This window comes from Carcharhinus amblyrhynchos, chromosome 13, assembly GCF_965287045.1.
Source record: "Carcharhinus amblyrhynchos chromosome 13, sCarAmb.v2.hapA, whole genome shotgun sequence".
NCBI classification, from domain to species: domain Eukaryota; kingdom Metazoa; phylum Chordata; class Chondrichthyes; order Carcharhiniformes; family Carcharhinidae; genus Carcharhinus; species Carcharhinus amblyrhynchos.
This window is the reverse complement of record NC_137336.1, coordinates 40602153-40627924: the sequence shown is the minus strand read 5'-3', so window position 1 is coordinate 40627924 and position 25772 is coordinate 40602153. Positions and strand designations below refer to the sequence as shown.

The following is a 25772-nucleotide window of genomic DNA, read 5'->3' as shown; positions in this document are numbered from 1 at the left end:
GGATGGATAGGATAGAGGTGGAGAGACTCTTCCCACTCAGAAAGGACAGTAGGACTAGGGGGCATAGCCTCAAGATAAAGGGGCGGCAGTTTAGAACGGAGTGGAGGAGGAACTTCTTCACTCAAAGGGTGGTGAATCTCTGGAATTCCCTGCCCGTTGAAGTGGTGGAGGCTGCCTTGCTAAATATTTTTAAGACGCGGGTTGATGGGTTTTTGATAAGCGAGGGGATTAAGGGTTATGGGGAGAGGGCGAGAATGTGGAACTGAGCCACAACAGATCAGCCATGATCTTATTGAATGGCGGGGCAGGCTCGAAGGGCTAGATGGCCTACTCCTGCCCCTATTTCTTATGTTCTTACGTTCTTATCCGTCTCAATACATTACACACAATCTCATGTGCTATAATTTTACACCCTAATCAATTATATGGGACTTTATTGAAAGCCCAAAGATCCAAAACCTGAGCTTCTATAGGCTTAAGCTAGAGACACTTGCAGCACATAGTCTTTCCCCAGGCAATAGGAATGTTCATGGCTTCCCACATGTAATAGGAAGAGCATAGCTTTAAACCCTACTGTCATGACTTACCTTTATCAATTGAACCTTTTGGAAGATAGTTAAAATCAAATAATGTAATTACTCTGGCGTTTTCTACCCTGGACCTTGTTACTACAGAATATAGACCTTACAAACCATTGGCGATAAAATAAGTAAATATGTACCCGACTGTGTTCACCTAATCAGCTGCTTCCGCTCGCTATATGTCACTTTTGAACCCTGACGTCACTTCAGAAGCTCCAAACTCCAAGTCAGTGCTTTTCTCTTAGTCTTGCACTTTTTCATGCTCTTTAATCCTCCTGGCTTTGCTCTCAGTCTCACTCTTTTTCATTCCTGCTCTTTTATCCTCATTGCTCTGCCCTCGGTCTCACTCTTTCATGTGCCTTTTATCTTCCAGCTCCCCTCTCAGTCTCATTTTTTCTCACCCTCTTATATCCTCCTCTTTCTGTCCTCAATCTCACTTCTTCTCACACTATTTTATCCTCTTACCTCTTTTCTCACTCTCGCTCTTTCTCATGTTCATTTATTCTCTCATTGAAACTGTCTTTATCCTGTCAAATAACTTTACATATCATTGCTCAATTTTTAAATCAAATCAAATCTGATTATGTTATACTTGATATTTTCTACTTCCCACCTCATTTCCGAGAATTAGATCCTGTATTGCTTTTTTTCCTTGTTAGATGTAATTAGTTAGAAGCCAATCCTAGATACATCTTAGAAACCATAACTTTTGATCAAACAACTATATTGATGAATGACGCCCAGGAGCACAGATGGCTTAAAACAATGGAGCTTTATTTACAGTTGTGTACTCTCTTACATGGCTGCTTCTTCTCTGCCGTTTCCTGTGCTAGAGACTTATGATTTCACTTCCAATGAATATATGAATACATTAACACAACAGAGCTTCGGTAGGCTAGTAAGCATTAATGCAAACACATAATTATTAATTATATAATTTTGATTCTTTTGGTATGTAATTACGTCATGATTGCTCACATTGGTCTGAATCTTGCCAGTGGTGTGAATGGTGTGTTTGGGGGTCAGGGGGGTTGCGGGGGCAGAGGGTTGGGGGGTCCGGGGGGGGGTTTGTTTGGTAGGTCAGGGTTGTGGGGAGGGGGAAATGTAGTGGTGGGGAATCCTTCTGTGGCCTCATAAAGAAAGTACCCCACCTCTTGACTGACCACCAACCCAAGCAGTGAAAGTTGCTGGGATGCACATGTGCACCAGAATTCTATCACCTTGCCAGCCACGGAATTGGAACAACCAAAGGGCGGGCAACAGAGTTATCTGTTGACCTGGGACAGGAATTTCCAGTCTCACTCGAGCCAGGCTATAAACTACTGCCGAGTGTACCTCTTCTGCCACAAGTTAAATCCCAGCGGCAGTGGGAGGTGGGCCTTTAATTGACTGGTAAAATTGTGATGGGGTGGGGCAGTGCACACAGGTGGCAGTGGTGCTTGGAATGGTGCCCCATTTTATGGACACCTGCCTGTCAATCTACTCCCAGGGCTTGTGGGAAGGTGGAGTTGGGAATCTGGGGGATAATATCCAGTCCAAATCTTTTGAGACTTCGAGCAACCAATTTTACCAAGAGTAATCATCCTCTTCTGCTAGTTTTCTTCTCTTCTGAATATGAAAAAGGTTTTTTAACATTTCCGCACTCTGTACTAAATGTGCACTTTTTTTCTTGAAATGGTGCCTTAAGTGGTTTGGAAAGTGTTTGGAAAAACTGATGTTTTAATTTCCAAAACTTACAGCTGATCTAATTGAAGTTCTCAGCTTTCTGAAAGGAATTGATAGAATTAATCCAGATGAGTTATTCATGATGTTGAATGGTTAAACCACAAGGGGGTACAGGTTAAACATTAGAAGCACAGGCGCAGAAACATTTTTAATAAGGCTCTCATTATTGGCTGTATGATATAAAAAAGGAGTTTAGCACTGTAGGGATAATTTCCAAATTCCATGATCCTGGGAATAGGCTCATCTGAAGGAGTAAATGATAAAAGTCAAGTGTATATGATATTTAGGTCACTTATTGTCATAATGTGAACAGTGCATTGGTATTTATTCCATGCAGTGCAATAGGCAAAACCTTCTCATTTGGAGTACAAGTTGGAAAAATCACTTAAATTAAGCCCAAGGGAAATTAGCTATGTGACACCCTATATTACTTGATGCTAGCAAGAAGCTTCCAAAGATCAACAGTGCAAGCCTATATCATCAGTAATTCCTGACCATAGGGTTACAACGTCATTAAAGGGTTGTAATTAAGTTAGGAGTGTCTTTTTGAATGTGACGGCACAAAATAGGGAAACATCCTAGACCCCAGATGAAAGTGGACATTTTAAAAAGTAATTTTTGGATCTTCCTTTGATTTCAAAGAGGGAAGGGGGTGGCAACAGGGACATTACTGGGATTGTTAGCCCTAGATCCTGGGTCCTGAGTCCTGGATGTGCAGTCATAGTGACACTTGCAACTGTCTGCAGTTACCCTTTAGATACCGTTCAGCAACCCAGCTAAATCAGGTGGGTGTAATTCAACCAGGGTACCATCAAAATGTTGGGTACCATGTAAATAAAGTTTTTAACAAACACAGAAGAGCTTGTTCATAGTCTAGATGGTATATTGCTGAAGAGTGTTGGAGAAATGCCCATCTAACAACTTAATATTGCTTTAATTGCAAATAGTCATGGAGCCTGAAATTCTTCTGGTATTCTGCAAGTCACTGCAGTGGCTCCAATGAGACACTTGCTTGCTCAATCCATTATGGTATGTCCTGCAATTTCTTGCTTGCTTGTGAAAGGTAGAATTGTAATCTAGCCTTTACAAGGAAAATAACAACATGAGGACAGAGACAAGAACAGTGGCTCACTCGTAACATACTATTTGTTAACCTTGAGGCTCGTGCAATTTAAGGCGAGTTGTTGATCTGGGTAGGTGGAGGGTAGGGACAATCCGTTTGGCCAGATGTGACTTATAATGTCCCACAAGGTTTTGTGCTAGGGACTCAGCTATGCCCCATTAACAACTTAGAATCACGGAATAGAATCATAGAATTTCGACAGTACAGAAGGAGGCCATTCAGCCCATCAAGTCTGCACCGACAACAATCCCACCCAGGCCCTGTCCCCGTAACCCCACGTATTTACCCTGCTAATCCCCATGGCACTAAAGGGCAATTTAGCATGGACAAATCAACCAAACACGCAAATCTTTGGAATGTGGGAGGAAACCGGAGCATCCGGAGGAAATCCAAGCAGACATGGGGAGAATGTGCAAACTCCACACAGACAGTGACCCGAGGCCGGAATTGAACCTGGCGCTGTGAGGCAACAGTGTTGACCATTGTGCAAATGTGTCTTGATATAATAGCAAACCATATGCCAAAACTTGCCAATTACTACCCTCTTCCACCACTCCACCACCATGACAACAGGAGGCATTGTAACTATTTTGGATAGGAGCATAAATTTACCAAATGATATTGATGGATTCAGTGTGGAACTGTGGCAAATGAATTTCAATGCAATCAAATATGAGGTCATTCACTCTCGACCTTAAAAGGATCCAACTGGGCACTTTCTAAATGGTGAGCAGCTAGAAATAGCAATGGTCCAAAAAAACTTGGGGGATCAGGTTCTTACATCAGTAAAACAGGTATTGAAAATAATCAAAATATTGGACTTGCATCCCAGTCTGCAAGATATGGAAGAGGATGAAAATCATGCTGAAACTCTCCAAAGCCCTTTTTGACCACACTTAGAATACTGTGAATAATTCTGGGAAATCACCCAATAAAAAGAATATATTGGCATGGAAAGAGTACAAAGCAGATCTCGCAAAATGGTCCTGAGCCTCCAAGGATTAAATTGAGATGAAATTTTAGACAAATTAAGGTCGTAGTCCGGGGAATTTAGAAGATTAAGAAGTAACTTGATTGAAGTGGGGAATAGATAGCGTAGGCAGAAAGAAACAATTTCCTTGGTTAGGAAATCCTGGAATAGAGGGTATTTCTTAAGATTACAGTCAGACCTTTCTGGAGTGAACTTGGGAAACACTTCTCCATGCAAAAGGCATTAGAAGTTTGGAACTCTCTTCTGCAAACAGTAATTGGTGCTAGATCAATTGTTAATTTTACATTTCTGATTGAAACATTTTTTAAAATCAAACGTATTAAGGGATATGGACAAGGATGCTTGCAGACTAGCCATGATTGACTTAAATTGATGAACATATTTGAGGGGCTAAATGGCCTATTCTCTCCCCAATGTTATTGTGTTCCCAATGAGAAGATCTGCTTCTCTGAGTGGGATGATAGCAGGCGTATCTGTGAAAAAAGATACTCCATGTGAGCTAAGATATAATGTCCTTCACATTATAGGAATATGATAGATGATGATTCATTGCTGAGGTACAATCAGGAAAACAGCCTGGATTCTAAATAACAGGAAATCCCAAAACAAAGACAAAGGAGCTGGAAAGGACCAAAACCAGAGATGGGAGTGAACTGGCCAAAAGTCACTTCCAATGACAAACAGTGCCTGTATTTCTGGCAGCCATGGGCAGGCAGGTGTTAGAGATTTGCCCAAAGTGGTTGTGTCTGTTTTCTCTTAGATGAAGGGCCCTCCAGCTGAAATCAAACTTCAAGTGAGTTGAACATTGACTCTTGTGCAAATCCATAGTCACAATCCACGGAGCTTTACAGCACTACCTTTAAAATTTATAAGTTACCCTGAACCTGAAAAAATGCCAAGGTTCTAACATTGTGGTGGGAAAAAGTTCATTGTTCAATATTCTATTCTGCTCCAACTCCAATTCACTTTTTGCAGAATGGAAGAAAATCTATCCTGATGTGATTATATTTTGTTGGAAATAAAATTGCTGCTGAAATAAAGCACATCAAAGTCATCCTACAGGATACTGACTACCTTGATCAGATCATTGCTCTCTGCACAACATGAATACTCATGGATGGGACTAAGGCCATCACTGTCAGCCCTGAAAGGTGCCCAATCTAGCTCAGCTTCCCCTGGGAGGCAAAGTGCCTCAAAACTTTAGCAGCAGGTGAAACTAACCATTTAATGCTGTTACTGTGAGGTAGCAACACAAATGGTTTTCTCCACACGAAGGATGCTGCTATCATGCCAAAAAGACATTCTGGCTATCACACAATTGAGTAATATGCCATATGGATTTTATTGCTAGCTATATGTCCCAATGACTGGCAGATCATACGAGACATCATGGTTGTTTACAACAGGCAAAGTACTGATCATATTCAACCAGCCCATGCTTGCAAATCTCAAAACTTAGTGTCAAACATTCAATGTCATTCCGCAATTGGGCAACACTTGCTGAATAATCTTGATTGTACTAAGAATTATACTGAAAACCAATTTAAGATTATCAGTTGGGCATGCAGTGTGGCTCCCTTACATATACCTGAAGCCACATACATTGACAAATGGGCCTTTCCTTTGCCAATGGAAGGAACATGATCATGCATTACATCTTTTTCACTGAACAAAAGCTTGGGGACAGCCATTCCCTTGTTCATTACCCATGACAATACCTTGACTAATCAGAGTTGACCTGTTTGCTTTGAATTTGAACAATAGCTTGACAGTTAACTGTTCCCTGCTGCTTTCTCCATGCAGTGTCTTATTTTTCATTCATTCAAAGGAGGTAATGTCACTGGCTAGGCCAACATTCATTGCCCATGACTAATTGCCTTGAGAAGATGGTGGTCAGCTGCCTTCTTGAACCATTGTAGCTCATGTGGTTTAGGTACACCCACAATGCTGTTAATGAGGGATTTACAGAATTTTGACCCAACGGCAATGAAGGAACTGCAATATGTTTCCAAGTCAGGATGGTGAGTGGTTGGAAGGGGATCCTCCAGGTTGTGGTGTTCCCAGGTATCTGCTGCCCCTGTCCATTTAAATGGTAGCGGTCATGGGTTAAAAAATGCTGTCTAAAGAACCTTGGTGATTCCCTGCCATGCATCTTGATGATGGTATACATTGCTGCTACTGTGCGTTGGTGGTAGAGGGAGTGAATGTTTGTGGAAAGGATGCAAATCAAGTGGGCTGCTTTGTCTTGGATGGCATCAACCTTCTCCTGTGTTGTAGGAGCTACACTCATCCAGGCAAGTGGAGAATGTTTCATCACACTCCTAACTTGTGCCTTTAGATTACGAACAGGCTTCATTGAGTCAGAATGATTGATGGGAGGGAGGATTGTGAACCGGGGTGGTGATTGGACTGTTGTGGGGGGTGAACTGGGGGCTGCAATCAGCTGGTGGGAGGGTGAACAGGCCCTGCAATTGGCCGGAGGGGTGAACGAGCTGCAATTGGCCCGGGGGGAGGGGGGTTGGTGGTGCGGGTGGGGGTATGTGGGTGAAATGAGGGAGTGGAGGGAGTGACAGATTCCCACTAGTTGTGTGCATTTTACACAGTGCACTGGGAGAACTTGCATATGCATGGTAGCACCATCTAGCTGTCAGCAGCTGGCTTCCCGACTTGAGTAGAATCTATCCAATCCCCCAATTGGTGTGAATCACACTTTGCCTCATTTTTTTCTCTAAGCGTCATAAGACTTGAATATATCCCTTTCCAAAACAAACGGGCACAACACTCTTCTGTTTTCACATTCGTTCAGCACTTAGAATTTTATGGATAAGTTTATCCCCTGAATGTCAATGGGCAGGTCATTGCTGAGCAAGTGGCACTTGATTTCACTGTTGATAGCCCCTTCTATCTCTTTAGTGATGATAGGGTGGCAATTGACCAGGTTGGATTTGTCCTATTTCTTGTGTACAGGACAAATCTGGGAAATTTTCTATATGCTAGGTAGATACAAAGCTGGAACAGCTTGGTTAGGCGTGTAGCAAGTTCTGGAGCACAAATCTTCAGTACTATTGGAGAAACATTTTCAGACCCTACAGTTTTAGCACAATTCATTGCCTTCAGCTGTTTCTTGATATCACGTGGATTGAATCAAGTTGGCTGAAGACTGGCATCTGTGATGCTGGGGACCTCTAGAGGAGGCCGAGATGAATCATCCACTTGGCACTGCTGGCTGAAGATTGTTCTGAATGCACTGATTTGCTGGGCTTCCCCATCATTGGGGATGGGAATATTTGTGGATCCTTCTTCTCCAGCTAGTTGCTTAATTGTCCACCACCATTCACAGTAGGTTGTGACAGGACTGCTGAGCTTAGATCTGATCCATTGATTGTGGAATCGCTTAGCTCTGTCTATCAATTGCTGCTTATGCTGTTTGGCATGCAAGTTCCTGCTTTGTAGCTTCACAAGGTTGGCATCTGTTTTATAGCTATACCTTGTGCTGCTCCTCTCAGACACAGCCAGCACAGACTATGGAGGCACTACTGAGCCACCTTGGTGATGGATCTTGAAGCCCCTCACCCTGACTACATTTTGTGTTGTTGCCACCCTCAGTGTTTCCTCCTCATGGTTTTCAACTTGGATGAGTGCTGATTCATCAGCTGAGGGGGATGGTATGTGGTAACCAGCTGGAGATTATTTTGCCCAAGCTTGATCTGATGTCATGAGAGCCCTTGGGGTCTGGAGCCCCCACCAATCAGGGTACATTTGCCAATCAATCAGCATTCTCTTCTCAGGCAAATTGGAGATGATTCTCCCATTCCGACCCACTGGAGTGAACGGAGGCAATCGGGGTCCCCCAAGGGATTGGGCGGCAGGGGATGGTGTCCCTTGGGCATGGGCACCCTGGCAGTGCCAGTCTGTGACCCCAGCACTGCCCATCCTAGGGGGCACCTTGGCACTGCCCAAGGGGACGGGGCCTATTGGCGCAGGGCCTAGGGGATGGGGCTAGCTGGGGCAGGGCCTGGAATTCTGGTGAATATGTCTTTTTCCGCAGTACAAAATTCTTTCAGATTTCAGTTTTATAGCCTTCTTAGAGCACACAATTTTCGGATATATTGTGAAAGACTGTATCAAAACAATCAGACCTTGAAATTCAGCTTGAAGAATTTATTCAGTATTGGATGATTTTACTTGCCTCTGTGAAAAGGTATGAAATGTTGCTGCTGATGCACTGAGTGTGACTGATATCTCTATGAATCATCATTATAATTCTCTAGTGTTCATTATGCTGTTTTGAAAGTTGCTAATTGCTGGTGAAGTGAACATATATCTTCCCAAGAAATGAAACATATGGTAAATGCATCATAAAATGTGAAAAAAAAGACACATGTGGCCGGGATTCCGAATGAATGAACATGTGTAATTTTCGAGGAATATGCTCATCTTTTAACAGGGATTCTTCGTTCAACTTTCTCCCTACCCTGTCCTTGTCATGAACCCTAGCAGCTGGAGCGACAGAAGGCTGAAAAGTCTTCAAAGGAGATTGAGATTGTTGAAAAAGCACCATTAGGTGACTGCACATATACACGCCTCTCTGCGGTCTCCCCAGAGAGCGAGGTAGTTTGCCACATGGCGAGTTACACATCACAAGTGAGCAGGGGCATGTGTTGGCGACAGGGACAGCAATGGAGAGTGCCTGGCTAAAGGCACATGACTCTCTATGTTCTCTCGGCTCCCCACGGATGCTGAACGTCAGGGACCATGCACAGAGAGGGCAATTCTCTAGCAGCATCAGAAAATGTGTGAGGTTCTGTCAGTATATCCAGAGGCACTGTACACTCTTGGAGAGAGATTGGAAAAGTCTATCTCAATTATGAGTGCCATGGTGTCTATGGCCTTTGTGCTAATAGAAAGAGTGCCCTCCTGCTTGGAAAATCAGTCAAAGCAGGCATGCTTGCACTGACCATTGACCTGCACACTCAATTTTCTATTTCAAATAAGATACAGTAAGAAATCTCATAACACAAGGTTAAAGTCCAACAGGTTTATTTAGAATCATGAGCTTTCGGAGCTCTGCTCCTTCATCTGCTAAAATAGCAGTGCACGGAAAGCTTGTGATTCCAAATAAGCCTGTTGGACTTTAACTTGGCATTGTGAGACTTTTTACTGTGCCTCACCTCAGTCCAATGCCGGCATCTCCATTTCTTAAATAAGATAGAGGAAAGCATCACCTTGGCCAGCCGATACTTCAGTGCAGCAAATTGCTCCCCACTTCATGGCTGTTAGGGAAATACAAACAAACCATAAGAAAGAGGATGAAAGAAGTGGGTACCCTGCTCAAGATGCTCCCATATTTCATCCATTGCCATCCCCACCCCTCCACCACCCACTCACCACTCCACCTCAATCAGAGCCCTGTCTGTCATCAGTTTCAAATCCTGCAAGGTGCTGGTGCAGTCCTTATGAACACCAAACTACAAACGCTGTCTGCCACAGGCATCTCAGCTATCATCGCAGTAGCAATAGCAATTGGCCTATAGCTTCAATGGCCACGATACTGAAGGAATAGGCAAAGGAAAATAAGGACGTTTAGTTGCACAAAAGAATTATCGGATGATCATAGAAATGTCACTGTGCTAATATAATCTTTGATAACTCGTCACAGTCTTTGATAGAGAGAGCCCAGGGTCTATGTTGCTTCAGGATTGAAGTGTTATACTGTTGTGGATGTAGAAGCCGATTCATGAGTGGCAGCCCCTTAGGCAGCAGGTGTAAATAGATAGCATTGGCCCAAAGTTGACTGCTTTTTTTTCCTTCTGATGGATTTTCTTTTCTGCCATCTGGTCATTTAGTTTATCCTCTGCTTTTTTCACACCTTTCTAACTACTTGTCTTCAAGCAGCAAGAAGTTCCTTTGGATTAAAAATCCATAAAGTCCCCAAAGTGCAGGAGGTCATTTGGCCCATCGAGTCTGCACCGGCAAAAATCCCACCCAGGTCCTATCTACATAACCTATTGTATTTTCCCAGCAAGTGCCTCAGACACTAAGGGGTAATTTAGGATGGCCAATCCGCCTAACTCATACATTTTTGGGCTGTGGAAGGAAACCAGAGCACCTGAACGAAATCCACGCATACACGGGGAGAATGTGCAAACTCCACACAGACAGTCACCCAAGCCGAAAATTGAACCCAGGTCCCTGGCGCTGTGAGGCAGCAATGCTAGCCACTGTCACCGTGCCGTCCAATCCCGGTCAACTACAGGTTTCCCCGATAGACATCATGCTACTGTAAGCATTGGTACCCTGCTAATCGGGTACCAATAGGAAGCTCAAAGTAGAGAATATTGTTGGGGATACAGCCATCAACCATTTAGTTCACATGACCCAGTCTTCAGAGTTGCTGCTGAGGCGAGAGCCATCCGGCTGGTGATCCCTGCACGTTGGTGTACTTCCATATTTGTCACTATGTCGTGCCAGGAGATGCCTAATGTTCATCTGAGGCAGCAGAGGTGGAAGTTGGAGCCTCTATTCTTGGCTTGCATGTTGTAATGTGCCTTTAAAGCAGGATTGTCCAACTGGTAGCCTGCGGGTTTGATAGGCTCAATGGGATTGGAGCGGCAGGTTTTCTTTCCTGCCAGTTGCCGGAGAGCACAAGTGCCCCTGCCTGGTAATGGGGGAACAACGAGTGCCAGAGCCTAATGGCAGGAGTGTGCAAGTGCCATGGCCAGGTTCTGGTGGTGGGGTGGAGTGCCAGTGCCACAAGGATGAGAAGCTGATTGTGAACCCATGATGAGAATCTATGTGTCTCTAAAACATTGGGGAAGCTGCTTGTACACCCAGATATTTTAATGGTAACCTTGTCTGAAGTGTTCTTTAATTGCTCATTGTGATTCATGGGATTGTCATTCTTGGTTGCTTGGTTGTATTTGGGATCTTGTCCCAGATGCAGGTCTGTAAGGTGGTGGAGGAGATGAAATGAATCTGATGTGAACTCGGTTACACCTCACCATTTTGTGTAATGACCTTATAGGGCCTTGGTTCAAAACAAATTCTTACCAGTGTTAGTGAGGGATCACTTTGGGACCAGTGACCATAATTCCATTAGTTTCAAGATAGCTCAGGAGAATGATAGATCTGGCCCAAAAGTTAAAATTCTAAATTGGGGCAAGGCCAATTTTGATGGTATCAGGCAGGAACTTTCAAAAGTTAATTGGAGGATTCCGTTGGCAGGCAAAGGGACGTCTGGTAAGTGGGAGGCTTTCAAAAGTGTGTTAACCAGGGTTCAGGGTAAGCACATTCCTCTTAGAGTAAAGAGCAAGGCTGGTAGAAGTAGGGAACCCTAGATGACTCAGGCCACTGAGGCCCTGGTCAAGAAGAAGAAGGAGGCACATGACATGCAAAGGCAGCTGGGATCAAGTGGATCCCTTGAAGAGTATAGCGGGTGTAGAAGTAGAGTTAAGAGAAAAATCAGGAGAGCAAAAAGGGGACACGAGATTGCTTTGGCATATAAGGCAAAGGAGAATCCAAAGAGATTCTATAAATACATAAAGGGAGAAAGAGTAACGGGGAAGAGAGTAGGGCATGTTAAGGATCAACAAGGTCATCTATGTGCGGATCCACAAGGGATGGGTGAGATCCCAAATGAATATTTCTCATCAGTATTTACTGTTGAGAAAGACATGTATGTTACGGAACTTGGGGAAATAAATAGTGATGTCTTGAGGAATGTACATATAACAGAGGTGGAGGTGCAGGACATTTTAAAGCACATTAAGTTAGATAAATCATTGGGACCTGATGAAATGCACCCCAGGACATTGTGGGAGGCTAGGGAGGAATTTGCAGGTCTCCTAGCAGAGATATTTAAATCATCGACAGCCATAGGCGAGGTGCCTGAAGATTGAAAGGTGGCAAATGTTGTGCCTTTGTTTAAAAAGGGCTGCAGGGAAAAGCCTGGGAACTAGGGGCCAGTGAGCCTGTGGTGGAGGGAGTAATTGTTTGTGGAAGGGGTGCCAATGAAGTGGACTGCTTTGTCCTGGAAGGTGTCAAGGTTCTTCAGTGTTGTTGGAGCTGCACTCTTTGATGACAAGTGGGGAATATTCCATTAGACTCCTGACATGTGCCTTGTTGAGGTGGACAGGCTTTGGGGAGTCAAGAGGAGAGTTTCTCACCGCAGGATTCATGGCTTCCAACCTATTCTAGTAGCCATGTTAATTATGTAGCTAGTCTAATCTGGTCAATGGTGTTAATAGTGGGGGACCCACCAATGATAATGCCATTAAATGTCAAGGAGTGATAGTTAGAATCTTGTTGGAGAGGGTCATTGCCTGGCGGTTGTGTACCCAAAATGTTATTTACCAATTGTCAGCCCAAGCCTGAATGTTGTCCATGTCTCGTTGCATCTGCAGATAGACTGCAGCAGAGTAGATAAGTTGGCATACACTGGCAACTAAATATGAGCTCTGCCGGTGACAGCTAAGTTGTACTTAAAGGTGTCACTCTAACATTGCAATGTGTAGATTCTGCTTGACCTGTCTAGATTTAAGAATTAGGAATCTCACAGTGTGAATCATTCTTGCAGCTAGATTTTTAGGTCTGGATTAATGAGAAGTACTTTCACACATACCCTGAAATTGTGGAACAATTGTTGTTAGCTAACAAATAACAAAGGAGGTTGAATGTCTTGTCAAGAGAAAAAAGGAAGTATATGTAAGGATGAGAAAACAAGGTCCAGCTGGGTCACTTGAGGGTTACAAGGTAGCAAGGAATTAATTAGAAAAAGGGCTTAGGAGAGCTAGGAGGGGGCATGAGCTGTTCTTGGTGGGCTGGATCAAGGAGAACCCCAAGGCTTTTTACTCTTACCTGAAAAATAGAAGAATGACCAGGGTGAGGTTAGGGCCGGTCAAGGATAGTAATGGGAATTTGTGCATGGAGCCAGAAGACATAGGTGAGGCTTTGAATGAACACTTTTCTTCAGTGTTCGCTAAAGAGAGGGGCCATGTTTTTGAGGATAAGAGTGTGACACAGGCTGATAGGATGGAGGCGGTAGATGTTCTGAGGAAGGATGTATTAGCAAGTTTGAAAATCCTGAGAGTCGATAAGTCCCCTGGGCCAGATGGGATACATCCTAGGATACTTTAAGAGGCAAGGGATGAGATTGTGGAGCCTTTAGCTTTGATCTTTGGGTCGTCACTGTCTACAGGGATTGTGCCAAAGGACTGGAGAGTGGCAAATGTTGTTCCTCTCCTCAAGAAAGGGAATAGGAATGACCCTAGTAATTATAGGCCAGTTAGTCTTTCTTTGGTGATTGGTAACTAATGGAAAAGATCCTGAGGGATAGGATTTATGACCATTTGGAAAGATGCAACTTAATCCGGGATAGTCAGCATGGATTTGTGAGGGGTAAGTCTTGCCTCACAAATTTGATTGAATTCTTTGAGGAGGTAACTAAATGTGTAGATGAAGGTAGAGCAGTTGATGTCATATACATGGATTTTGGAAAGTCATTTGATAAGGTTCCCCATGGCAGGATCATGAAGAAAGTAAGGAGGGGTGAGATAGAAGGAAATTTGGCCGATTGGATAAGTAACTGGCTATCTCATAGAAGACAGAGGGCGGTGGTGGAAGGAAAATTTTCAAACTGTAGGCCACTTACCAGCGGTGTACCACAAAGACCAGTGCTGGGTCCTCTGCTATTTGTGATTTTTATCAATGACTTGGAAGAAGGGGCTGAAGGGTGGATTAGTAAATTTGCAGATGACACCAAGATTGGTGGAGTAGTGGATGAGGTGGAGGGTTCTTGGAGGCTGCAAAGAGACATTGATAGGATTCAGAGCTGGGCAGAAAAGTGGAAGATGAAGTTTAACCCTGATAAGTGTGAGGTGATTCATTTTGATAGGACAAACTTGAATGTGGATTACAGGGTCAACAGCAGGGTTCTGAGGAATGTGGAGGAACAGAGAGATCTTGGGGTTCATATCCACGGATCTCTGAAGGTTGCCAATCAAGTGGATAGAGTCCTGAAGAAGGTTTATGGTGTGTTAGCGTTTATTAACAGGGGGTTTGAACTTAAGAGCCGTGGGGTTACGCTGCAACTATACCGAACCTCGGTGAGACCACATTTGGAATATTGTGTGCAGTTCTTGTCACCTCATTATCAGAAGGGTTGGAGAGAATGCAGAGGAGATTTACCAGGATGTGCTTGGTTTGGAGAGTAGGTCTTATGAGGAAAGATTGAGGGAGCTGGGGCTTTTCTCTTTAGAGCAGAGGAGGATGAGAGGCGACTTAATAGATGTTCATAAGATGATGAGGGGGATAGATAGAGTGGATGTTCAGAGACTATTTCCTTGGGTGGATGTAGCTGTTACTAAGGAGCATAACTACAAGGCTCATGGTGAGAGATATAGGAGGGATGTCCGAGGTAGGTTCTTTACTCAGAGAGTGGTTGGGGTGTGCAATGCACTGCCTGCTATGATAGTGAAGTTGGATACTTTAGGAACTTTCAAGCAGTTATTGGATAAGCACATGGAGCACACCAGAATGATAGGGAGTGGGATAGATTGATCTTAGATTTGGACATACCTCGGCGCAACATCAAGGGCCAAAGGGCCTGTACTGTGTTGTACTGTTCTATGTTCTTAGGGGTTCATTACTATTTACAGCAACATACAGAGTACAATAATCAATATGTTCATTCTCAGCTCTCTGCCCCAAGATCCCCATACTTGTTCCCCACTGGGCAATTGAATCTCATGGACCCTTCTGATACATGCCCCTTTAAGGGGCCAGCTATTATAGCCCTCCCTCTTTAAGTCCCTTATTACACAGTACATTAATAAGGTCAAAATATTAACAGAAATGAACATTTTTAACACAGTTGATCAAAAACTCAGTCTATCAGGGAAATTTCTTTCTCTGGGAGCAACATGTCTCAACTGGTGGAAGTTCAACAGTAGAGGTAGTTTTGGTTGGACTTACTTCAGTGGGTCTCCTTCCTGATACCAGCATACGTATTTCCACTATTTGCTCAGTCTCACCGGGGGCAGCTCTTTGGTCTGCCACAGCCTGATTGGCCACTTTACTCCTTGGACAAACAACAACGCTATGTGTTGGCGCAATTGGATCAGACACTGGCTCTTGGGATGGTGCCTGCCTCCTCAAAGGATCTATGTGTTTCTTCACTAACTTATCCTGCACTTTCACTTTATAGGACAGTGGCCCTGTTTTGGCCATTACAGTTCCTGGGACCTAACTTGGTGACCTTCCAAAATTATTTACAAAAACTTGATTGCTCATCTTTTGATGAATCATACTTCTTTTCCTAGCAACCCTGTCTTGTCTTCACCCTTCCCATAAAATTTGAAACAACCAGACTCAACCTGGTTCTTAAGCATTAAACTGACAGCAGCTCAGCTAAAGCCGTTCCTGTAGTGAAAGTCTGAACTACCTGCTCCTCCATTTCATTTGATGAGAGGTGATTCAATTTCAATTCAATTCAACTTTATTGTCATTGTATAGTGCACAAGTATAAATACAATGGAAAATGAGCTTGCGGCTCCCAAGTTACGAAGAAAAAAGCAAATGCAAGTAGTTATTATAAAATAGTGCCAATAGTCATTAAGTGTATACATGCATATACATGTGTATGGTACAATTCAGATATGCTTTATTAAATTAAATATCATCAATTCCTGGAATTCAGCACTTGTGAATACAGTTCTGTTGCTGAGAAGAGCACTTCTGGTATGCTGTGGGTGGCAAAACACTTATGCAGTTTTTCAACTGTGGCATGTGAAGCTGTGGATCTCATTTCAAATACGTCCACCTGTTTTGAATGGGTGTCCACTCGCAAAAGGAACACCGCATCCATAAATAGGTCGACATAATCTATGTGAGCTCTCACCCATGGCCATCCTGGCCATACACTAGTAACTTCTGCTGCAGCTGGCACTGGTCACATGATGTCAGACCACTAAACATAACTTTTCATTAGTACTTTCATCTTTCGCATGCCTAGATAGGCACTATGTAATTCTTCGAGCAGTAACTCTCTTCCAGGTATGGAGTTAGCATCCTCGAAGGTTGATACCATCCTCACAACTAAGCTCATCTAAATTGATAAGACTTCATTTCTTCCAAAGCGCTCTCATTCCCCCATCAATACAGTATTGTATGTTTAATCTTCAATAACAATGACTCTTTATTAGCCCACTAATTAACTTGTTGTACTGTCATAGAAAGTGCAGAAAGTTTAAGGCATTGCAATTTTGAAGAGTAGATGGGAATGTCTATAAATGGTGGATGAGGTCTCTAGAATGGTCATGTTATTTAAAAACCCACTTCAATTTTTTGGGAAAAAATAGACCTTTGTGGCTCTGGTTTGAAAAGAAACCAATGCGTGTAATTTCACTAGTGTTTTTATGACATAAGCCCAAGGGCTATCATTATGGTATTATTACTACTTGACTGCTTTCACAACCCATTGCTATTACAGTGGATGTTGGGACTGTACATTCACAGTTTGATTGACAGCTTCAAGGAATTAGCTATCTTTGATGCAGACTTATGAATTCAAATGTTTGTTTTTGGAAGGGGTTAGTCCTTGAGAGGTTTGAATGTATTAAATGTGCTTTTATCAGCGAGTTGTCTTCATACTGAAGCCTGTAATAAATTCTTAGAAGTTTATTTTATCGAATCATAAGAACATAAGAACATAAGAAATAGGAGCAGGAGTAGGCCATCCAGCCCTTCGAGCCTGCCCCGCCATTCAATAAGATCATGGCTGATCTGTCGCTGCTCAGTTCCACTTTCCCGCCCTCTCCCCATAACCCTTAATCCCCTCTCCTATCAAAAACCCATCAACCCGCGTCTTAAAAATATTTAGCGAGGCAGCCTCCACCACTTCAACGGGCAGAGAATTCCAGAGATTCACCACCCTTTGAGTGAAGAAGTTCCTCCTCAACTCCGTTCTAAACCGCCCCCCTTTTATCTTGAGGCTGTGCCCCCTAGTCCTACTGTCTTTTTTGAGCGGGAAGAGTCTTTCCACCTCTATCCTATCCATCCCATTCATCATCTTATACGTCTCAATGAGATTTCCCCTCATTCTTCTAAACTCTAATGAGTACAAGCCCAGTTTATTCAGCCTGTCCTCATAGCTCAACCCCCTCAACTCCGGTATCAGCCTAGTAAACCTCCTCTGCACTCCCTCCAAGGCCAAAATATCTTTGCGCAGGTGCGGCGCCCAAAACTGCACACAGTACTCCAGCTGCGGCCTCACCAATGCCCTATACAGCTGCAGCAAGACCTCCCTACTTTTATATTCAATCCCCCTCGCTATGAAGGCCAGCATCCCATTCGCCTTCCTGACCACCTGCTGCACCTGCAAGCTGGGTTTTTGCGACTCATGCACAAGGACCCCGAGGTCCCTCTGCACTGTCGCCTGCTGCAGTTTTTCGCCCCGTAAGTAATAGTCCTTCCTACCATTCTTCCTACCAAAGTGGACCACCTCACACTTGCCAACATTAAATTCCATTTGCCATTTCCTGGCCCATTCGCCCAGCCTATCTAGATCCTTCTGCAGACTCTCCACACCCTCCGCACAATTTGCCGTTCCCCCAATCTTGGTGTCATCAGCAAATTTCGACACTCTACACTCGGTTCCCTCCTCCAGATCATCTATATAAATCCCAATGTGGTTCCTGAGACCTGTCCATGGTGGGCACTGGATGAGTTGGTATGGAAGATATAAGGACCAAATGAAGTGGGTGGGGGCCATAGCTTAGCATGGGGCTTTAAGGATATGGGTAGAGGGGCTATTTGTATGAGTGGGGGCATGGGTTGTCACGTGTTGGCATGGATGTGGTAAAGCTTGGAGGCAGGGATGTGAGGGCTAGCAGGCCTAACTGTTTTATTACCACTGGGATGAAGTTCCAGAGTATCCAGATGGGCCTTTTAACCAGTCTACTTCAACACTTGACAGTCCCTTGGCTGCCTCCAAACTGTTTCTGTATCAGTGGTTCCAACTCCAGCACACAGCACCCCCTCCCCCCCGCAAATGAATATCTGGCAATTTGGGGCTGTTTCTCCTCAAGGGGTGGTTTAACAAGTTGAAAAACTTCTCCATTCTGTGCAGCCATTCTGGGAGCAAAAACTTGGGTCATGCTGTTGCTACGAAAGGCATCTGCCCATACTTCAAAACTGTATGTTGTTAGCTCAGCAGATCTGGCATACATGACGGAGTTGAGGGAAGGTCATCTAAATGTCATGACAAATACTTCCAGCTCCATTGTCAAAAATGCAATAAATCAACTTATTCTGGACACTTATTAAGAGTGTTCTCAAAAGAAAGACCACAATTGAGCAGAAAGATGATTGACATCAGGAACTTTTACACAACAAGAACATATTATTCTGAAACATGTGGACTGCATTAAGTCCCATCACTTTGTATATAAGGGAGGAACAACACAAAACATTTAGCTTACCCTCTGTTCAAACAGTCTAGAAATAGGTCTACAGTCAGTAAGTTAATCAATGCATATGCAACTTGATAATGCCCTTTCATTTTGACATAACATTGTTCAGAAACCTTTCACAAGTTGTTGTTCCCTAATATCTTGCCTTTCCCATCACAGTTCAACAGAATGGCTGTTGCATGTTGTGGAACGAGAGATTGAGTATACACGGTGACAGGGTCAACAACTGGTGATGGGATTTTCGAGATGTTCTTTTCTGGAGAGTTCTCTTCAACCCAGAATTAAGACATTGGGCGCAATCTTATGGAAAAAAAATTAAGTGTTGAATGAATGAGAAAACAGAATTGAATTACGTTGGCTTTTTTGGTGAGCTGCGAGTCGCAATTTTTTGGCATTCAGAGCAATGAAGTGCCAGGGTGCGATTCTCGCCAGCAGGAGGTGGGTTGGAACCTCAGCTCACTGGGGAAGCCAGCAGCTTAGCTCTTGAGGTGCAGTTGCACAGGTTGCCACAATCTCCCGGGGACATCTCCTGCCGCCCAATCGCCAACAACCACTGATCATCCCCTGTGATGATCTACCCAACCCTGCCCCCAACTTCCCGGTGGCTTCAATGGTCTCCGATTCTCCCGACTAGGCCATCAAATCTGGCCTCGCCTGGTAGAGCCTTTCCATGATTCTCACCAGTGAGAACCTCTACTGACAAGCAGTTAAGCACGCTCGCATTCAGGATTCACTAATGATATCCTAATGATTGCATTAATATTGAAATCGAGGGCACACCTGCCAAACAGGGCCGGTATAATCGGGGAGGTGAGAAACTGAGTACGTTTCTCATTTTTCATCTCCTACCAGATTGTACCACCTCACCTTGCCGAAAGTCCTGCGGTTTGAAGGTGTAAGATCATGCGCATCAGCACAATCAAGCAGAAGATAGAAAGCTTGGAAATCTATATTTGTTTTTATTATCTATTATAATATAAATGTGCTGATTTTCTTTCCAAGCTGAAAAAATAGACCCTCTTTGCAAGAATGTGTTTTTAATTTTGTTATTGCTTTTTATTTTAGTAACTACTCATTTGAAAATATGAGTATCAGGTATTTATTTATACAAAGGATGACGTTAATTTATTGTTAACATTGATTCATTTCATGGCTTGAACCATTTTTCGAACATTAAGTATTCATTTAGCTTTGCACAGCCAATTAATATCCAGTATTCCTCAAGTTATTCAGCTTTCCAGTTCAGTGATTTGTTATAACCTATTAAAGATTAAACACACTATTGTAACTTGCCAGGAACAAAGTCGTGCTCCCCACTTTGCTTCCACATCAGTAGGTCATGCAATAAATAAACAAAGCTGGAGCAGAATACTTATCACAATTATGTACAAAAATTGTCATAAAGCCTGAAAGTCATCCTTCAACAGAATCTCTCATCCAGGAAACCTTAACTGCTGAAAAGGACAAAGCAGAGCAACAAAGTTGGATACCAGCACCTGCATCATTCCCTCCAAGTCGCATAATATTCTGTCTTGTAAATTCACCACCTTCCCGTCATCAGTGTTGGATCAATGGTCAGAATTTTCAATCTAAAAGCCCTTGGTAGAGCAACATGACCACAAAGACTGCAGCTTATTGTGGGAGGAATTTGATCATGTTCTCATAGCAACTAAAGCGAGAAAATAGATGCCAGCTTGACACAATGCCACCCAGAAGCTGAAAACAATTGTTTTTTTTTAATCCTGACTCAGAAAATCTTAATTTTATATATAAAACCTAAATGATGAAGGTGATGATATATGAAGATTTAAATAAAACTATCAGGTTTAAATGAAACTATTGATTTTATATAGAAAATTGTCCAGTTGCTAGACAATGCTCCACCCATTATTTTGCCTCATGTGCTCCATGATAAAACAGGTTAAAACTGATGTGTCCATTTTAATAATACCATCCTTACTGCCTACAGGACTCATGGTATTCCAAGTTAGAACTGATATTTCACGGCAACAAGTAGAGAAGCTGTTCGGTTTAGAAGAATACTGGTGCCAGTGTGTAGCCTGGAGCACAACAGGCACTACTAAAAGTCGAAAGGCTTTTGTTCGCATTGCATGTGAGTATCCAAACTTCACTTCATTGAAACAACTTGTACATCAGTATATTTGTAAATGTGCATTTATGCTTTTGAAAAGCACTGCTTTGTTGCACCCTTGCCTAGGTCAAGGATTTGTCAGATTAAGACCTGATCACATATTCTAGATTTGGACTTTAACATTATACTTGTGGGGCTGATGAGGTGAGGGAGCCAGACCTGGGAGTGAGTGGTGGGCTTGCTCCCATGTCTACCACCTCAATTTGGTGAATCAAGTATTGGACAGCTAATTAATGCTGTAAAGTGGCCTTGTGAAGGGGGGGTGGAGGGTAGGGAATGGTAGAGGGAGGGGGGGGTGGGTGCGGGTGTTGTGGGGTTGGGGGGGGGGCGGGGGGGCGTCCTCCATGCCCAGTTGGTTTTAACTCCAATCATTGTACATGGTGAAAGAATAAGTCTGAAGCTTCCCTTCTACCTTAAGCAGATTTATTCTCCAAACAGCAATTTCTATTTCCTTTTGCCCCAGATATTCTAGCTGTGCCCAATGATAGAGGTGAGCCAATGCTTATCACCTGTCTTTACCAATGTAGTTGGCACAACAATGTCATTGCGAAAGGATGCATTTGCTGATACATTGACAGTTGGGAATCTAGTGCAAGGAGGGTTAGGCTATGACCTGAAGTCAGCCGTGGCCAACAATGTAAAGGCGCCCTACTTGCTGTCTCTTCTTATTTGCTACGACACCCTTAAAATAGCAAATGAATGAAAGCTAATAATATTCTAATGTTGTCACCTTCACCAGCAGACTCTGTTGCTACGTACAGCCATACAAACCTTTAAACTTCTTTGTGCCACCTCCTAACGCCTGGTGTAACGCACTCCTAATGTTTTCTCTCCCCATATCTGCGCCTGAACAAAAGTGGAGTGGGTTACATGAGGTTGCGGTCAATGGGTTCTGCCCCGCAGGTGTTCAAAAATGGCAGCAAGCTTTCGATTTTGTGCCCGATTACACAGCACCACATTGGAAACTGGTGTGATGCTGTCAGATTACTGAAGCACATATAGTGAGGTGGGGTGGTGGTAGTGTGGGTGGGGAATCTGTCCGTTTTCTAACCATAAAACCCAGTCCATTAAACTTATTTTGTTGGATAAAATATTAAACCAGGATCTCAACTGCCTATTCAGATGACTGTAAATGATCTTATGCCATTATCTGACTACAAGGAAGTTCTTTCTCACCCACTGAACAACATTCTTCCTTCAGTGATTATCTAATTTGCCATTTTGTGGAATGTAACTTTAGGCAAATTAGCTGCAGTATTTGCTGAGGTAACAACTTGCAATTTTAAAAGTACTTTATTGTGTGCAAGGCACTTCAGGATTTCCTGTGCATATGCTTATGTGTTATTTAAAAGGAAATTGTTGCTTACTGTCTTCAAATTGTCTTTGAAAGTGTACAGAAGAATATGTAGCAAAGTTCAAATAGGTATTATGGACAGGATTTTCCACTAGATTGTGTTAGTTTTTCAGGACAATTAACCTGAAAGCAGCCAAAGCAGAACAAAAGATGGAAGAGTTTCAAGCACAAATTACCTCAGCACAAATCAATTGGGCCAGGAATTTTAAAAAAATACAGTCCTTGGTGCCAACCCTACCGACAAAGCAGTTCAGGCATCTAGGTCAAGTTAATCACCCTAATGGATTTTCACTAATTATGCCTGTATTGTGGACCTTCACGGGGCTTCAGAAATTAAACTGATTCTATTCAGCATAAGGACACTAAGGCGCACATTTCCGAAGCTTTTTTAAAAAGAAATGTTTATGATCTGACTACTGTACATCTATGCAATGGTGAAATTGTTCAGCTTAGCTTTTTAAAAAGCATTTTCAGTTATTTGAAATCGGGCTGCTCATGAGTGGTGAACAAGACATTGATTAAAAATGTTTACCTTTCTGATAAGATAATCTTTCACTATTATTCAGACTGCAGCAGGTCATCTGTCTTAAAAATATCAAGGAATGTTTTTAACACAATTATTTAAGGACAAACCTTTCGATTCTGAAACACTGCTTGATTGTACCAATTCACAGAATACGTTACGTTTGTCAATATTCAAATATGTTGCAGATGAAAGTTGAGGTTAAACTAGGGTACTTTTGACCACAGGCTGTGTCTAGTTCACTGATTGCATCCAAAGTGGAAACTCTTGGTCTATATTTGAACATTTATCTCATGTTTAGAATACATTAATGTATGAGTACTGATTCCTTATAAAATGGTATTTGAACTTATGTGCATCAAACAAAAAATATTTCTTATTTTAATGGGCCCACTGAACTGACATAAAGGTTGGAAATTTCCCATTCCGTCCACCGCGGGAATTGGAGTGAGCAGGACACAGACCATGCAAAGGTCTGTTGAACTCGAGTGGGATTTTCGGTCTTGGGGCAAGCCTGTTTAGAAAATCCCACCCAAACTCTTTGATATTCTCCAAGTCCTTGCAAAGCAAAATAATAAACATTTGATCGTGTGATTTGGGTCATAAATCCTTAATCCAGTTATTCAAAGTATAAAGTAGACAAAGTGGCAAATCAATACAGCAGATTTTCACTTGATTACAGTGCTTGCATCTCTTTGATGTACGCACGATAATGCAAATTGATGAGTTTTTCCAACAATGCTAGTACTAAATCTGGACCAAGGCTTGTAATTTTAACTTGCATATGTGGTTTCATCTACCCGCATCTTCAGTTTCTATTTAATGGGCTTAGTTCTGCTGGGCCATGGGAGTTCTACTGCCCAGTGCTCTCTCTCCCTCTCTGCCATTCAATAAGATCATGGCTGTAACCTCAACACCACATTCCTGACTATCCCCAATAATCTTTCACTCCTTTGTTAACCAAGAATTGATCTAGTTCTGCCCTGAAAATATCCAAAGATTATTGTTCTACTGTCTTTTCAGGAAGAGAGTTCTAGAGACTCATGAGCCTCTGAAAGAAAGAAATTCTCCTTATCTCTGTCTTAAATGAGTGACCCCTTATTTTTAAACTGTGATCCCTCATTCTAGATTCTCTGACAAGAAGACACATCCTCTAGCATCCACCCTGTCAATACTCATCAGCGCCTTAAAGATTTCATTCCAGTTGCCTCTTACTCTTCCAAACTCAAGTGGACGTAAACCTAACCTTTCCATCCTTTCTTCATAACCTCTGTTGGACCTAGACCTCAGTACCAGATGTGCCTTCATATGCTCAAAGAGCGAAATCTCTTTCCCCTATTGTGCAAAGACACTAATAACCTCACGTATGCGGGACGTTGGCACAGTGGGTAGCACTGCTGCCTCACAGCACCAGGAATCCAGGTTCGATTCCGACCTTGGATGAATGTGTGGAGTTTGCACATTCTCCTATGCCTGCGTTTCCTCTAGGTGCTCCGGTTTCCTCTCACAGTCTAAAGATGTGTAGGTTAGGTGCATTGGCCATAGTGTCCCAAGATGTGTAGGTTAGGGGGCTTAGTAGGGTAAATAGATGGGGTTATCGGGATAGGTAAGATGCTCTGTCGGATGGTCAGTGCAGACTTAATATGTCAAATGGCCTCTTTTTGCATTGTAGGGTTTCAATAATTTCTGTAGACAGTTACATGGGTAAGATGGGTATAGAGGGATATGGGCCAAATGCGGACAATTGGGACTAGTTAGGGGTTTTGAAAAAAGGACAGCATGGGTAAATTGGGTGGAAGGGCCTGTTTCCATGCTGCACACCTCAATGACTCCATAACATATCTACCAGACATCCAACTTTTTAATTGTTCCTACTCTCCACCCTATTTGAATGCTCCTATTCATCAAAGTTTTTATTCATTCATGGTACGTTGCTGGCTGGCCTGTATTTATTGCCCATCTCTCGTTGCCCTTGAACTGAGTGGCTTGCTAGGCCATTTCAGAGGGCAGTTGAGAGTCAACCACATTGTTATGCTCTGGAGTCACATGTAGACCAGACCAGGTAAGGACAGGAGTAGTGAACCAGATGGGGTTTTTCCAGAAATTGACAATAGTTTCATGGTCATCAATAGATTCTTAAATCCAGATTTTTTTAATTCAGTGCCAGGTGGGATTGGAACCCAGGTGTGCAGAACATTAGATGAGTTTCTGGATTAATAGTCTAGCAATAATACCATAGGGCCATTGCTTCCCCTTTCGTACTACCAGACAGCTTCCCTTCTCTATGTATACTCCCATAATCCCTGTCCTTTCCTCATTTTTCACAGAGGCTCAGCTATCTACCAAAGTAGTTTCAATGCATAGGCAATACTCCTCCAGTTTTTTGAACCTAAATATTCCCATTTCACATTCTTCCATTTCCTTTTTCTCTCAAACAACTGACCATTTCTGTTTATATGTTTCTTACATGGATATTAATCCCCTACTTTTTCCCTACCACAGCTATGCCAGTCCCTACTGGCCTTTCCAGAGCCTGGTCCTTCCAACCAATATGTTTTGCAGCATAACCTCAGTTTAGGAGCGTAGGAGATAGAAACTGAGTAGATTATTAATGAAATGCATGTAGAAGCACTCAGAGACATTGCAGGCTCGATAAAGAAGATAAAATGCTGAGGTGACACTTCCAGTAGGAATGAGAATGGAATAACAAAAAGGAGATGCAGAGAGGAAAACCAATACCACAATGAGAAGTATATATTACAATCATAAAAAGAGAAAATAGTAGATAATGTACCAAAAGGCAAGGTACAGGCAGAGAGGTGTAATTTATTTTGTTCAAGACCTATCTGTTATAT

At 42.9% G+C, this 25772-nt stretch overlaps 1 protein-coding gene across 1 annotated transcript in view; it reads left to right on the top strand.

The window, feature by feature from the left end:
* unc5a (unc-5 netrin receptor A) overlaps window positions 1-25772 on the top strand; it is a 229492-nt gene that overhangs the window by 19988 nt on the left and 183732 nt on the right. Inside the window, exon 2 of the mRNA XM_080201104.1 lies at window positions 20858-21001. Within this exon, the coding sequence (XP_080057230.1) occupies window positions 20858-21001 (144 nt within the window). The remainder of the gene's footprint in view (window positions 1-20857; window positions 21002-25772) is intronic.